This window comes from Eurypyga helias, unplaced genomic scaffold (genome assembly GCF_000690775.1).
Source record: "Eurypyga helias isolate BGI_N326 unplaced genomic scaffold, ASM69077v1 scaffold5028, whole genome shotgun sequence".
Lineage (NCBI taxonomy): Eukaryota > Metazoa > Chordata > Aves > Eurypygiformes > Eurypygidae > Eurypyga > Eurypyga helias.
The window spans coordinates 16,611-31,834 of record NW_010268771.1 but is presented as its reverse complement, the minus strand read 5'-3'; the positions used below and the strand labels follow the sequence as shown (position 1 = coordinate 31,834).

Below are 15,224 nucleotides of genomic sequence, written 5' to 3'. Positions count from 1 at the left end.
GGAAAGAGTATGAAAAAAAAAAAACCCCAAACAAGAAAAAGCAATTAGAACAAAAATGGAGACATTCAGAGCAGCAGGTCATATGAAAACAGCTTGGTTTTGCACTTTCTTTGTAAGTTAAGACTGCAATATATCAGTGAGTGGTAATTAAAAGTTTGACGGCTTTTCCTATCAGAATTATCTTGAAATGAAGTCTGTGGAATTTAGAGACCACTATGAAGCAATTAACAAGAGGAAAGCCTGAACGCTAAGCATTCCCTCCAAGTTCATTCTAAAAATAAGTGGTTTACAGTTTAATTGGTTTGACAAAGTTAAACACACAAGTTTCTCATCGTAGCGGTATGAGTCCAGGAATACAGGAAAAAACACATACAATAAAACCCCAGCAGAAAAAGGCTTGTGGGAAACCAGAGTTCAAGACAAAAACATAACCTCATTTGAACTACAGAAACTTGAATGCAGAGACAGAAATTCCCAACGAAGTTGGGAAAGGATGGTCAGTCAGCATCTAAGAAACATCACACGCTTTTGTGCTGCTTCCCAGGAACAGAAATTCAAGAATTTAGGTCTGTGAGAGAAGCCTTTTCAACAAAGCTCCTAATATAGCCTGCCTGCCAAGTGACTACACAGGGTTCCAGCTAGAAATCTCATTTTCTGTGAGCTATTGGCCTAAAACATCAGTCACAGGCACTGCAGAATGTTGGCTGTACAAACTGAAGGAAGCGCAAACAGCTGTTACTGAGGTATTCAAGCAGAAGCCTACTGTTTCTCTAGCAAGTAATCACAAAACAAGTATTTGAGGAAGCTTTTTGGCTTAGAAAGAATCCTAGATCAAGAGTAGTTCTAGATAATGGAACTAATCATGTCCTGTTTCCAGTATCTTTCCCCAGCATAGGTTCACCAATGTTAAAGAAACACACACTACACCCTACAATGAATAAGCAGCCCAAAAAGGCTACTTTCCTCTAAGCAATGTTACTTCCATAACACTTTGAGGAACTTGTAAAACTCTGGCTGCTACTTAAACTGGGCTGAAATGACCGTTTTTACCCTGAAAGTTTTAATTTTTTTGTGTGCACTGCTCCCAGACTCATTTCATTAGAAAACTTGTCTAAGAAGTACTTAGTTCACTGAAAGCAAAATGTTTGGTAGCTTATTGTCAACTGCAAGCATCATTTAGAAAGCATGATTGCCACATTAGCCACTGATTTTTCAGTATTAAAAATGATTTGGTAAGAACACCTAGGAAAAAGGTTCAGTGTTGACACTATGGAAAGAAGTCTTCTCAAAAAGGATTTTTGGGTGGTGTTTTTGGGTTCTTTTGGGGTTTTTGGTGGTTTGTTCTTTTTTTGGGGGGGTTTCTTTCACTGACAACATACTTTAACTGGCAGCTTTTAAGCTTCCCTTAACTGAAAGGAGTGAAGAGGGAGAGAGGCCAAAGAGTAGGAATTTCTTCTAGCTCTCCACTAATTCCATGCTGTCTCTGGGTGCAGGTGGATGAGTACATATAAGCAGATAATCAAGAACCATTTGCTATTTTGCAGCTGACAAGGGGAGAATTTGCTTGTTAGCTATAAAAGGTCTGCTGCATTCCATGCTTTGTTATGCCACTGAGCTACAAAAGCAAATAAAATTCCAAAACAGAAGCCAAGCTTTTTGATCACAGCTCTTTTTTTCTTCCTGTTTTGGCAGAAGTCACACCAGGAACATCCTGTACCAGCCAAGAGAGTGGTCATGGGCTATTACTCCAAAACTTCAGTAATTGCTCACTAGTCAGACTTCATCACAGTATAATGTAATTATGGCAGCAGTACTGTTACAGTCCCTTTCATCTCAACAGGATGCTCTGCTCATTCAGAAACAGTTTAATTTGCTTTTCAGCATGGGGCTTCAGACACAGCCTATATGTTCAATAAAAATCGATGTATTTCAAATCGGGCCTTGCAGTTGACATTCAGCCAAAATTTGATCTTTCCTCATATTGGCAGTCTTATGTGACATGCACAGAAATTAGACTGAATCAAGAGTGTTTGATAACAGGATTTGTCCTTTTAAGGAAAGGGGGCTTATGCGCTATCTAGCTTAAATTACTGCCAAACAGCTGTTCTTAGAAGAAAGGTGTTGCACTCACCACCTCGGAATAATCCCATTCTCTAAACTCGTTGTCTGACTTCGGAGCCATCGACGTTGATAGCTGCTAGATGAGGATGATGAAGAGCTTGGTGATGGAAAAGGAGTTACCAGAAGACTGCTCAGAGATGCTATCAAGAAAGCAAGAAACCCCACACAGACCGAATTACACAGAGCACTGGTTAAATACCTTCTTTATACTCTAACTGGAAACAAATTCTCAAACATTGCCCTTGATCGCTAATCTTTTTCACATAACTCACAACAGGAGAGAGATTTATTTTAAATAAATATTGCTGCCTCGGGACATTCTTTTCTTGTCAGGTCAGAGATCATCCTTAATAGAACATACTAAAATAGTCTTATTCTCATGAAAAGCATCCTGTCCTAAGAGGTGTTGCCCTTCCATTACAGACAGACCAACCTCCTGGTCTCCTTTTCCTTTTCAGTACAAAAGCCACTTCTCATTCCTTGCTTTAGTAAAGGCTCCAGCCAGCTCTTTTTCCAAATTATAATTTGGTTAAGACTCAGAAAATGATGGCTATAAACAAAGAATATTACAAATATTCTTGCATAAAGGCTTGGAGTAAAGGCATAAGGAAAACCACTTAGTGGTTCCAAAAAATCTTGTATTTATGGGCCCTAAGGTGCCTGTATGTCAGGTAAATGACTGCACCACAGAATTGTAACATTATCACAAAAACAGGCAAACAAGACAGCAGATACCTGACCGTGCAATGCCACTGTCTCTGTCCTCATTTTGTCCTCTGCTAGGCATATCAACTGGCGTGCTGTGTGCTAAAGCAAACAGATCAAATCAATAGTAAATATTACATAACTCATCATACTATTTGTCAGCATTTTAAAAAAAAATCTTTAAGTTTAAAGTTCATAAAACAGCAAAGTTACATCCTGTACTGTTACTCCAAATAGGCAGTATGGTGTGAGCAGAGATGGCAGCAAAACGTATTTCCATGCTGAGTATCGTATTACTAGAGGAAGTTGGTTACTTGCCGCATTCTAAAAACATCTCCGAGAAGCTTAAGAATATGAATACAGTCTACATTATCAGAAGTTACATATGCTTTGAAAATGAGGGCTGGTGGTACCCCCATCTGTCACTCGTGACATTTTTTGTGTGCACGCAAGATTGTAATTTTACACTGGTTAACGTTATAATGAAATACTCAAATATGAGGTCCAGTAAGTTTCTGATTCACTCCCCAAGCAGAGATTTACTATCCACAAAGCCTCACAGTAAGAAACATTCAGCCTATGTTGTATTACACCAAAGTGTTAGTAGTGCAGAGTCACCCAAATTGTAGAGCATGCAAGATTTGCCAAGGCTGTGAAGAAACTGCATTGGTATTCCAGTTCACATTTTTGCAATTAACAGAAATAATTAAGCCTAAGATCTACCCACCTGCATGGGTCATCAGTATGCCTGTAAAAGGAGACTTTACATAGCTTTAAGTTAAAGAAACTGATAATGTTAAAGAAAAAACCTTAAAGCCTCCCAAGACTTAGCTCAAGAATTAATTTTGAATGTCTGGATCAATTAAAAAAAGTAGCAAGAGGTAAGAGAATAAAGAGCCTGTACACCAGCAAGACACCTGCACACTAGCAAGAAACCAGTGATAAGCCAGGAAACATAAATCCTCTAAGAAACATAAGGGCTCAGTTATTACTGGTAAAAACACTGCATAATAATACCTTTAAAATTAAACACAGGAATTCGAAAAGTATTATGAGCAAAACCCAATTAATTTCACTATTTTTTGGAAGAAATATTTTTAAGTATAAGCCAGATACATCAGCCGTTACTATTTTAGCCCTTTCTGTTTCTAAGGAGTAATTATGTATGCCCTGCAAGGCTTCAGAAGATTTGTGTGAGCATATGGATGGGTCACACTGTGGCTGGCATTCCACACAAACCTGCAAAGAAAGAAGCACTGCGGATGAGCCGGAGGGGACCTCCTTCAGACACACCCTGCAGCAGTTTGCTGCTACACAGCTGTAACACACCTAGGAAACAAAAGCAATGTAGAGAAAATGCAATGCGAAAAAGATGTTGACGCACAGGAAAAACAAACTCAACTAACAGATGGCCTCATGTTGTCAGAAAGACACAGAACCTGGAAATATTTACCTAGATTACTTCCACTGCGACACGTTCCCAAACCATTCTGATTCGAGCTCATTTTTCCCAGACTAGGATCTTGGTTGATGTATTCAAAGCTGTCTTGTAAGCTAAAAAAGAGGAAAAAAGCATTTCTTAAGTATGTGATCAATAGGCATTAATGAGCTTAAGAATTAGGCTTACTTTATGAAACTGAAGATTAATTTGACAATCAAACTCAAGGACCAGCAGGTTTTCTGAAACTATAAGGAAATAAGCATTTATTTCCTATATCAACTCCCTCTTTGAATTATTGTAAATTTCTGTATTTCACATTCGTGATGCAGTTTATTCCCAGTTGCCCATTTTTGGGACAAGGAAAAAGGGAGTATTATCTTCTGTCATTGTTGAAAGAAAAAGAAGTGTGGTACAGGGACACACAGCTTCCTCAAAATATACCATTCTGACAGCAGGAAGCGATAGAGGCTTTGATTGTCCAAAGCACCTAAACCCTCTGAAGTTCACTGCATGCCCTCGACAAATTAAGCAGCAGAAACTCAGAGTTTTTATTTTTTCAACTTGGGTGGTCTGCCTGGGATCTATCAAGAGAATCTTTTTCCACAGCCACCATTTCTGATTTTCTGCTAGCCTTTTCCACTTCAGCTATGTCAAATGTAGAAGCAGTGGCAGAAGGACTACAAAAAGAGAGAGAAGGAAAGACAAAAGCACTGGATAGGAAAGAAAAAAAAGCAAAATTTCTTACTTATTGTTGCTTCCACTGAAGCTTCCTACCCTGGCTGAGAAGACTTTACTTATCATCAGCTGTGGGGGAGAGCTGAAAGGATAAACAGTAATTTCAGTGAGTCATCAATTCCAAGAGCCTAACAAGAGAGTGCATCACAGAGCAGAACACTCACCGTATATAGTGAATTTTCAAGGTGGAGCCTTTATAACTCATTGCCACCGAGCCAAACATCATTTCTCCCAGCATGTTGACATCAGAAGCTGGTCTGGTGTACTACACAGACAAGAAGACGGGAAGAACAAAGACAAGAAGAACTTGGCATACTATTTCAATTTAATATATTGCCATAGTGCTACATTTTAAACGGAGAATACAGGTAAATTCTCCTTTTCCATGGAGATCCTATGTGATGCTAACACACCAAGTGCAGGTACAAGCAAGTACAGCTGGAATACGTACTCTGTTTTGCTCAGTAGATGGGCACTGTTACGCTTGTTCCAGGGGGACCTCCAAAGGCAAGAAAGAGGGAAAAAAGATCTACTGCACTTCCAAAGAAATGGCTAAGTGCAGCGACATTTCCGTATAACAGTGTTTGATGAAACCTGTAGGTGTTCACAGGACTTATATTGTGATCTGCATTCCTAAGAATTCTGAAGAAAAATCACTTACCATCTAGTAAAATGTCATTTTTTCCATTTTAATCTATACATGTTTCAGATTACATTTTTCTAAATGAAATGTTGATGTTTTTTACTGAGAAACAGCCAGAGTACCTAAAAAAGATTTGTCCTTAAAATTTTTTGTTATACTAAGACAGACTCAAGCAACTCTTGATGTATCACGTCCAAGTTTCTTCAGAACTGACCTAAAGCACAGGTAGACATCTTCCAAAAGAAATCCAGGGAACAGTACAGTGCTTTTTATCACCTTCACAAATAATAACGCTATTACACATCTTTTTTAACTCTTTCAAGGACAAGACCAAGACAGACCAAAGGCTAAGATGTACCCACACGTTCTTGCTCTAAAGATAGGGTAGATATCTCAAGGTTCAGATTAACTTTTAATATACCGCAAGTATAACTAGTCATTCAATGCATGTAAATTAAGGCTGTTTGTATAAACTTCTTCAGTAAAAAGGATAAATACAAGGAAAAGTAATGAGCGCTACCTGATACTTTGGTATCTGTTCTTTGACATTTTGCATACAGCTTATTGAGGGACTATGGGAAAAAATATTGTTGTTCCCATTGCTTGCTTGGCAGTTCTTGGCAGAAGTCTTCAAAGCAGCATCCTCTGCCATTTTCTGTGTCAAAACAGAGCAATACGATGAAAAAACATGAGAACTCACACCTGTAAACACACTGCAGTAAGATTTTTCCTTAAAATACAGGCAAGCAACAAATAAAAAGTATCAGTTTTAAATGATTTTTTACAAGTCCAGCATCAGAGAAAGTGCAGAACGACTTTCACGTTTATGTTGTCAGACAAATTTTCATATTATCACACACAGTAATTAGTGAAAGTTCCATTGGAAGATCATTCCCAATTGTTACAAATTGCTCTGTGTAACGTTTGCCAAAGTTTATGTAAACAAAATCTCAGCTTGACCTGATTACAGAAATTGATTTGTAAGCATTTGCACAATTAATCAGTCAAATTGCATATAGCTTTTGCTCCCCAACTGATTAACAGATTTCTTAAACAGAAGAACAGCCAGCAAAAACAATAGGTGAATAATGCATCAGTTGGTAGAATTACTACCAGGTTATAAAATCTATTAGTTAGACCTATAAAGAAGTCAAAAAAAAAAAAAAGGTAAGCGAATGAATGTTTAAATCCAGATGACTAATTCAGCGTTTACTCTCATCACTATGCTTTAACAACATCTCAGAGCTGATCCAAAAAGTGTAAAGCAAGTTTCAGAAAGATAACAATTAAATTAATGCTACTCGTACATGTTTCCCAAACAAGAAGCTGCATTTAAATCATTGGGATTTGCTTGATAAAGTTTTTGTTCAAAAAACACCATGTTTTCTTCAACAGCTGCCTCCCCCCCCTCAGTTTGAATGCCCATGAGATGTCAGTTAAAAGGGCCACATTATTTCAAACATAGTTCTTACGTACCCTTGAAATTATTTATATGAAGGAAAAATGTAATCTTGCAGCAATGAGAACTGCTTAGAAAGTCTTAGCTTATCTTACACTCCTAAACTTTTTATATATTGAAGAAATTCAAAATCCCTTGATGAACATATTTCATGTATATTAATGTAAACGTTCATTCATTTAGTGCACACTGGAATGAAGTGCTAAGTCTCGTTTTGTACCAACATGGTTTAATTCACTGGGAATGTGCATTGTCATAGATCAACTACATTTTTTTAAATATCAGCAAGGTACAGGTAGACAGTTTACAGAAAAGCCAAGCAAGCAGGCAAAAAAAAAAAAAAACCACAAACTAAAACACACCAGTAAAAGCCTAGATGCTACTAAAAAGCAACCATAGCCAAATTTACATCACATATTTTGGTCTCAGCAAGACAAGAAAGGAATGATGACAGAAAATTAAATGGAAATAAAAGTAGAAACCAATATTCCACAAGAAAAATACTGATTTTTAAGATGAAGATGTTGAATACTACAGTACAGTAACCATAGTAAGTTTTAGGATATTCAAGTAATGATGACAAGAAATGAAATGGGCAAAAGGAAAGAGGCAGAAGAAAAAGAGGAGGAGCAAGCCAAGAAGAGTAGGGGATCTGACTGAGGTTTTTTTAAAAGTTTAAAAACTCAACTACAGTGACAGTACAGCTCTGTTACTGATTTAAAAATAAGCCTACTAGCGTGTTAAAAGAATAAAATCCTGGGCTTCTATGCTTTATTGTATATTTGCACTCCTTTTGTGCAGTTTTTTCCTGGCATGTTATTTATATGCTACTGCTTATCTAATCCCAGTGTGACTGTCATTTGCAGTTTAGAAATGCACCAGTGTCAGTGGTCACATGTTTAATGAGCTATTGACAAAAAGTGCCCAATAAAAGTCTGGGCATGGTATACACCACCTGCAGAAAGAATTGGAGATTAGATTAAGATAACATACCAAACATTCAAGATCACTTTTAACACCTATTGTTTGCACACCATTCACAAGTGCTTTGGGTTTTTTAAAAAGGGTTCCTAGGTTAGTGTCTGGCTACAAAACACATCATAGTCTGTCTCTGTTATGAGGGAGGTTACAGTCTGTTCTGTCAGTATTGCACAGGTTTTTGATAGAACAATCTGTAGTTAACTTTTAAAGTATTCATGCAAGCAGAATAATATGAGTATTTAAATGAAGGTAGAAATACACTTCTTCCTCACAGACTGTGTGTTTTAGACCAACTTGAAGATGCGAAGTAACAACCTTGTTTTGGGCAGGAAGCAAGATTAACAGACCAGTCTGACCCATTAACCCTCTTAAGCAGATGATCAGTCATCAGCTGATGGTGCTCAGTCATACTGATTTGGCACAATGGCCTATTTGCAGTGTGACTAAAAGAGAGATCTCTGGGTTGAAGCATCTTCATAAGTAATTTCTACAAATTGCAACCATTCATATATAGGTAGCGATTCTTCCACAAAAAATGCTAATCTGACAGGCTGGAACTGCTGCTTGTAACAAAGGCTTCAAAAACAAACCAACAAAAACGTGAAATAACTCAATGTGTAAGAGAAACAGAGCTAGTAGGAAAAAAAAAAAATCAATCTACGAAACAGAAAATACTATTGGTCTACTTATCTTCAAGTCACCTATGTTTGCTGGAAGTATCACTCTACAATCTGTGTGCCTGGAGAGCAGCAGAAAGAATTCGCATCTTGGCAGCATCTACTCCTGCTTCTATGTGTGTCACCAAAACTTGGTGACATGGTGCTCATATATCACCATTGGTGATATATGAGCACAATGGTGCTCATATATCACCATTTGTCACTCTCACACATTACAGCATGTTTAGCCCAAGTGGTGGTGTTTTAATTCACATAAAGCCAACAACTTTAATCCCAACACCAAAGGACAACAGCACATTTAGAGCCATGCTAGACACCACTGGCACAATGGCACTGCACAACCAGGGCTAACAATAAAAAGCAAACCCAGTTGACATTAACGAGGCTAAGGAAATACTCAGTTTAAAGGGGTATAGATTGCTTTGCTAGAAAGCAAATCAGGTCTAAGTTGTCAAGTTTTAATATGGTATTTATATTATAAATACTAAACACCAGACATGTTCATAGTTTTTTTTGGAATCCAACACACTCTTGATGCAGCTACCAGTTCAAGTGAAAGATCACAAGTAAGAATAAGAGGTTGACACTGTCATTTAAAAATTCCTCTTTAGGGAATGGAAACAGAAGAGAGGTAGGACAAAAATCAAGAGTAGCATTCCATACCTGAACCACAGCTTCATCGATTTTACGGACTGCTTTGGAATCAAATAAGACCTGTCTGCCTCTCCTCTCACAGTCCTGGTAAACTATCAGGCGGATTTCATTCAAGTCAAACTCTGAAGAGGTCCAGCTGCAGATTATAAACATAAGAAGTTAAAAGAGCAGGGGTACTTTGAAAGCTTATTTAAGTGAAGAAACAGGTATTCAGGAAATGCATCTTTTACTCAGCATTAACGAGCATCAGGCTGTGATCACAGAACTCCGACCACAAAAGGAACTCAAAGAAGCACCTAAGCCAAACGACACTGGTACACAGGCAGGCACAGCCAGACCAATTTTCAACCAGATTTCTTCAAAATTTTCCAGAAAGGGAACACAAAACTGGCCCAGCAATCTGCTCCAGGGATTAACTACTCTTAAATTTACTCCCTTGTCCATACGCTGTCTGGTTCATGCTAATTGCAATGTAGGTGTACTATTTTGTGCAATTCTGTCAGTGGCAATAGCAGACTACCATCCTCTTCACTCTAGCCTTTCATAAGGACAAGGCTTACACCCTCCCTCATCCTTCTTTCCTCTAAACAACACAAACCCAATTCCTTCTGACCTATTCCTGCCAATTTAAGTTACCATTTTTCCAAAGTTTGATTCACGTAACTGAAAGACAAGGTTTATTTGGTTCCATTATTTTTCCACTTTCTTTTGAGATGTTTTACAGAGCAATTATGCATCAGAGACTTGATCTCCCATGACGATGAAACTCATTTAGTAGATGCAACCAAGATACCACTGAGATTCAACCTGAAGCGAAGCAACTCTCTTGAGCCAGAATGTGCCCGTTCCTCAGACACACACCATGGCACTCAACTTGCCTCCTCATGCTGTCACAGGAGGCTGAGAAGCACAACTGATTATGGCTGTGACAGCTAAAGACTTCATTTCCTAATCCAAAATGGTGTCAGTCTGCACATCAGAGAACGGAGGCTTCCTTGGCCACAGGTTCAGCTACAGACAAGCTGGAACAAATGGAAAAAAAACTAGTACTGCATGGAGCAGTGCCACACAGCACTGGTGCTAAGTCATATTGCCTCATTCCTGACCTGGACAGACCACATCCATGAGGCAAGAGTACAACTGTTATTAATAGTTGTTAGTTTAACAAATTGCATAACTGACTTCAGTTAAGGCCACACTCATCTCCCACCCAAAAGCATGTTTCATTTAGACATTTTCCCAAACTATGCCCTACAGAGAAGGAAGGTAGAGAATAGAGGGAAGAACACAAAACCTCTATACAGCTAAAAGACAAGAATTTCTTAAGCTATTTCTTTTATTCCATGCTCTGTTAACTGCCATAAATCACTAGACGTAAACACCATCAACTCCTGCTACAGTCAGTAAGGTAACCATGGGCAACTGCTTTAGGAGCACACTCAGAGACTTCTAAATCTAAAATCATTAGAAGTAAAGGCAGCTTAATTTCTTCTTTGTGCTTCACCTTGAATTTCAGAGATAAATCCCTTTTCTAGGTAGCTAGAATGAAAAGTAAGCCTAGATAGAGACCTTTTTGAAAGCTGAAAGACCTCATCAATCTGGAAGGCTTCATTCTATTTTTAAATACCTTGTGACAGAATAAGCCAGATACCCATCTCCGCTGTGAGGTACTCTGATACGCCAATACTCGATGTACATAATATGCAAGGGTCCAGCACACAAAGCCAGATCATGGAATGATACCAAAGGCTGTTTAGCCATCAACAGTGAGGAAACTTGATGTGTTTGTAACATGTTGCCTCCAAAATGGTGGGAGTGCCAGGCAGATTTCTTTTCAAGTCTTCCCTTTCAAAGGGAGTCAGAACATTAAGTTAACCTGCACGAGATCAGACCTGATACCATTGTTGATAGTTGCTCAACAAAGGTCCTACACACCTCAGATATACAGAGAGTTGCAACTACACCATCTGTTTTATAAGTCTGTTACTAGTTTCTCAGCCCACTGCCTGTGCAACACTATTACAAAATCCAGTTACACAGAACTCAAGAGAAGTCAGAGCCGTCAACAGACTTTGTTCTAGTCTGCCACGTGAATCAGATGCTCATCAGTACCAAACACTGATACCTCCTCAGTTATACAGCTGTCCTTCTGCTTACATGCTTTCTGCAACAGAATATATCACAATACTTCCTGAAGTAACTATGCTGCTTTCTTAAAAAAGCAACAGGTCTTCCCTACTTTTAACAACAGAGAAATGCTATATCTCTATGGCCTTAATTTAAATTGTATGTAAAAGCAAAGCCTTATTTATCCCCAGGACTGCACAGCAGGGTCCATAGTTCAGACCACAGGACTGCAAGTCTAAATGGAAAAAGATTCATTCCAGGCACAGATTGAACCAATTCAGCCCTGGACCTACCTTTCACTGCTGAAAGTATGCGCGATAGTTGTGTTGCATGAATTTGGGTTTCCTTATCAACAGGTGAACTCCCACATTCTGCACTAAAGCAAATTTCATTTTGTTTGTGCCAGACCAGCTTCTGCATAAGGCATGAACTGAGTTTTGTAACAAATGCTGAAGCAGAAGCTACTTCCACATCCTTGTGAGGTGCTTTTTTCCACACAGCATGCTAGAATTAGAGATGTTAGCCCTAAAGACCTTTTAGAACTTCCAACAGATTCTAGTACCAGACAGCAACAAGCTAAGACATTATATAAAGACTATCATACAAACCTGTAGGTGGCTAAGAGACCAATTCTAGGGAGGTAACTTCAGATAACGCTTCTTACAGCACTGACCAAATACCAAACTTACGTTTTAACGACATGTTTGCTTTCAGGCTTTGAATTACCCAGAGCACAGATGCAGTTCTTGCAGCAGCCTTACCCTTTACACAAGGGATCCATCCTACTAAAACCTCATTTGGGAAGATCTATAGGCAAGTTAAACCCATAGTCCCATTACTTCCACGTGGAATCTAGCACCAGGCCCAAGGCTAGTCAGATGACTGCGATGTTTTTCCCCCCGCACAAAAGCTGATGAGCAGACTGCTTACAGTATTTCCACCCTTCATTGTTTAAGCCAGTTTATATAACATACAACTCCAAAAACAGGGGCAGTAGGAGTATTCAATCATCACCTAAAAGCAGTGTTGAAGAATACAGAGTACACAGACTCATTCGTCAGCTGTTTCGTATGCATAAAAACCAAAACCCCAAAGCATAACTTATCTTAGTGTCAGCTTCTTGCTTATGCAGCAATGCTGAAAGGCATGCACTTCGTTTCTTCTTCACATATAGTTTTTGAAAAAAAGATATAAGATTCTCTGCACAAAACATCAGTTAATGGAAAACTACCGTACTTCTGCACTGTATAGCTTCACACTCCTTTAGATTTTAAGAAGTAATAGCTTCAGGGTTTGACTAAGAAGAAAAAAAAAAGTTGCACTCCATCAGTTGTTTCTAAAACGTAAGACCAAACTATCTGAGAGAGGCAACAGAAATATTCTACCCTGATTTTTCCTACAAAAAAAGGCTCCTATGCTCACAGGCAACCTATATGCATACAGATTCACCTTGCCTAATTATTTGTTAATTCACCAATCAAGTTCAGCCACCAAGTTTCACCAAAGGATACAAAGTTCTATCCTCAAAGAGCAGATAGTGAAGGAGATAGAATCTTTCCCCTCCCTGTCTAAGGCCACAATATGAACTCATGTTAACTCCAAGGCAACAAGAAATTCCTCATGATGCATTTGTGGGAGATAGGGAGAGGATGGGGAAATAGAAGATTCCGAGTGTGTCATGTGAAAAGCTTGCACCAGAATTTGCACATTATTAGACTGAATTTTTTTATTGACAATTCTGTAACAAAATTATTAATTCTTCCAATTTTAGACTAGAAAGCAAACCCTCAACACCCAAAAGCCCCCTATTTTCCAGCTGCACCACATTAAGAGACTCTTACGTCTACTTCATGCCCAATTACAACAAATACTGATTTGTATTCCTATCAGAAGTGCCCTTTTAGCTCTTCACCACTCCCAACAATCTTCTACTTCATGTCTCCAGATTCACTTGTTCTCCTTATACTTATTTGGTGAAGTCTAAACTGGCACACTGTTTCCTTTTTCTCTGTTTCTGTCTAAAAGTTTACCCAACCATACCTAAGTACTGAAGGAAGCTATGTGAGTTATATTGTACAAGTAGCTTTGTACAGGTACCTACTGCTGAAAGTGTTCCTTCTGGTAACAAAACCACATAATCCCCAGGGTAAGCTTCGTATTTGTTATGAATGCTTAGCAGGAATAAATGTGCTACAATCACTACTTTCACTTAGTCAGCTTAAAAAAGCCTTAAAAAAAGTAACTTTCACTAAACATTAACTGAAACATCATTTGCCTTAACCCTGTTTATATAAAAAAATTGTCCTCGTTCTGCTTGCATGAGAAAGTTCTTGTATGTTCAATTCTTGTTAAAGAACTACTTAATAAAGTGATATGAGCAATATATATTCATTCAGCACAGATAAGTGACTTATAAAACAAATATTACAAATCAAGAAAATTGTAGTAGGGTTTTTTTTCAGTCAACTGAGTTGCAATGTACTGCAAAGTGACAAAACAGTCTTCTGATAATGTTACACCCTAGAAAGGTAAGGGAGTGAACAGACTGGTAACTGAGACATTTCACTTTCACTTAAAAACATGCATTATGCCAGGGGCTGCATATTTTTAAGAATTAGCTGTATTAATTAAATTAATATGAGCTTGTGCAGATGTTCATATATCAGGTTAAATGCAGCTATTTTGATCAAACATAGTGTTTTCTTATTTGACCAGAAAAATAAAATCCCTACATATCCTTTTCCCCTTTTTGTAACTACATGATCTTTCTTATTACTCATGTCTGCTCTGGTAATTGCTGGACCCTTCTGTAAACTAAGCAAATTCTCTGCAGTAGCCAAAGTCTGTCCCAGTACATGAAAGCTGATCAGAAACATAGCTGGAAAAAAGAAGGAAGAAGCAGAAGGCAACAGAACCTCCACCTCTTGGTGGCAGCATGAGTTGTACTAACTCACTTCATCCACCGAGCTATACACCTTTAGGAAACGGCATGAAGAAACGTTCCCTATACATTCCAAATAGGTATTGAGGCTAGTTAGAATGTTAATTGAGTTTTCTTGTTCCCGAGTCAGTTTTCTGCCTGCTTAGTGAGCTGAATTAACTCCCTAAGGGGAGCCAGTTCCAGAAGTATTGGAAAGGCCAAAGCCAGCACAAGGGGAAAAAGGACAAGAGCATGATGCCAGAAAGCAAAGAAGAGACAATGTGATTACTGCCTTCAGGATCAGCAGTACATTAGAACAGCTCAGGTCATCTAGCCTCACCTTTAGAATGGATCTTTCCTGCACCTGGAAGATGCTAGAACTAATGAAACATAATTATTTGTCTTGACTTGATGATTAAGTTCAAGCTGTCTATATTTATACAACAGGAAAACCAGGTCTAATAAAGAGAATAAAACATTACAGACACTATATTTCATTTTTGGAAAGCAAACCACAAGTTTGGAACAGCTTACAAATATCCTGGCAAGTTTTCCCTCGAGATTCCATATTAAGCTTAAGTTTGCTTTATTTTGTCTTAAACTGGCATATAAGCTACTTTCCTTTCACTTGTTCCATTACAAATACAAGACATGGAGGCAAAGAGATGTCTATTACTTAGGAGAAAAAAAAAAAAAAGAAAAAGACTGATTTATTTCTTGGGGGGGTAGGGGGGTATCACAAGAAGTTTTTCCCTTCC

The 15,224-nt window shown here is 38.3% G+C and overlaps 1 protein-coding gene across 1 annotated transcript in view; it reads right to left on the bottom strand.

Annotated features, from left to right (window-relative positions):
* The window catches only part of FNIP2 (folliculin interacting protein 2), a 31,364-nt gene that overhangs the window by 15,001 nt on the left and 1,139 nt on the right, over window positions 1-15,224 (bottom strand). Inside the window, exons 2-9 of the mRNA XM_010157843.1 lie at window positions 9,429-9,555; window positions 6,166-6,300; window positions 5,167-5,267; window positions 5,013-5,084; window positions 4,280-4,380; window positions 4,066-4,155; window positions 2,857-2,928; window positions 2,132-2,261 (exon numbers count right to left, since the gene is read on the bottom strand). Coding sequence (XP_010156145.1) covers window positions 2,132-2,261; window positions 2,857-2,928; window positions 4,066-4,155; window positions 4,280-4,380; window positions 5,013-5,084; window positions 5,167-5,267; window positions 6,166-6,300; window positions 9,429-9,555 — 828 coding nt within the window. The remainder of the gene's footprint in view (window positions 1-2,131; window positions 2,262-2,856; window positions 2,929-4,065; window positions 4,156-4,279; window positions 4,381-5,012; window positions 5,085-5,166; window positions 5,268-6,165; window positions 6,301-9,428; window positions 9,556-15,224) is intronic.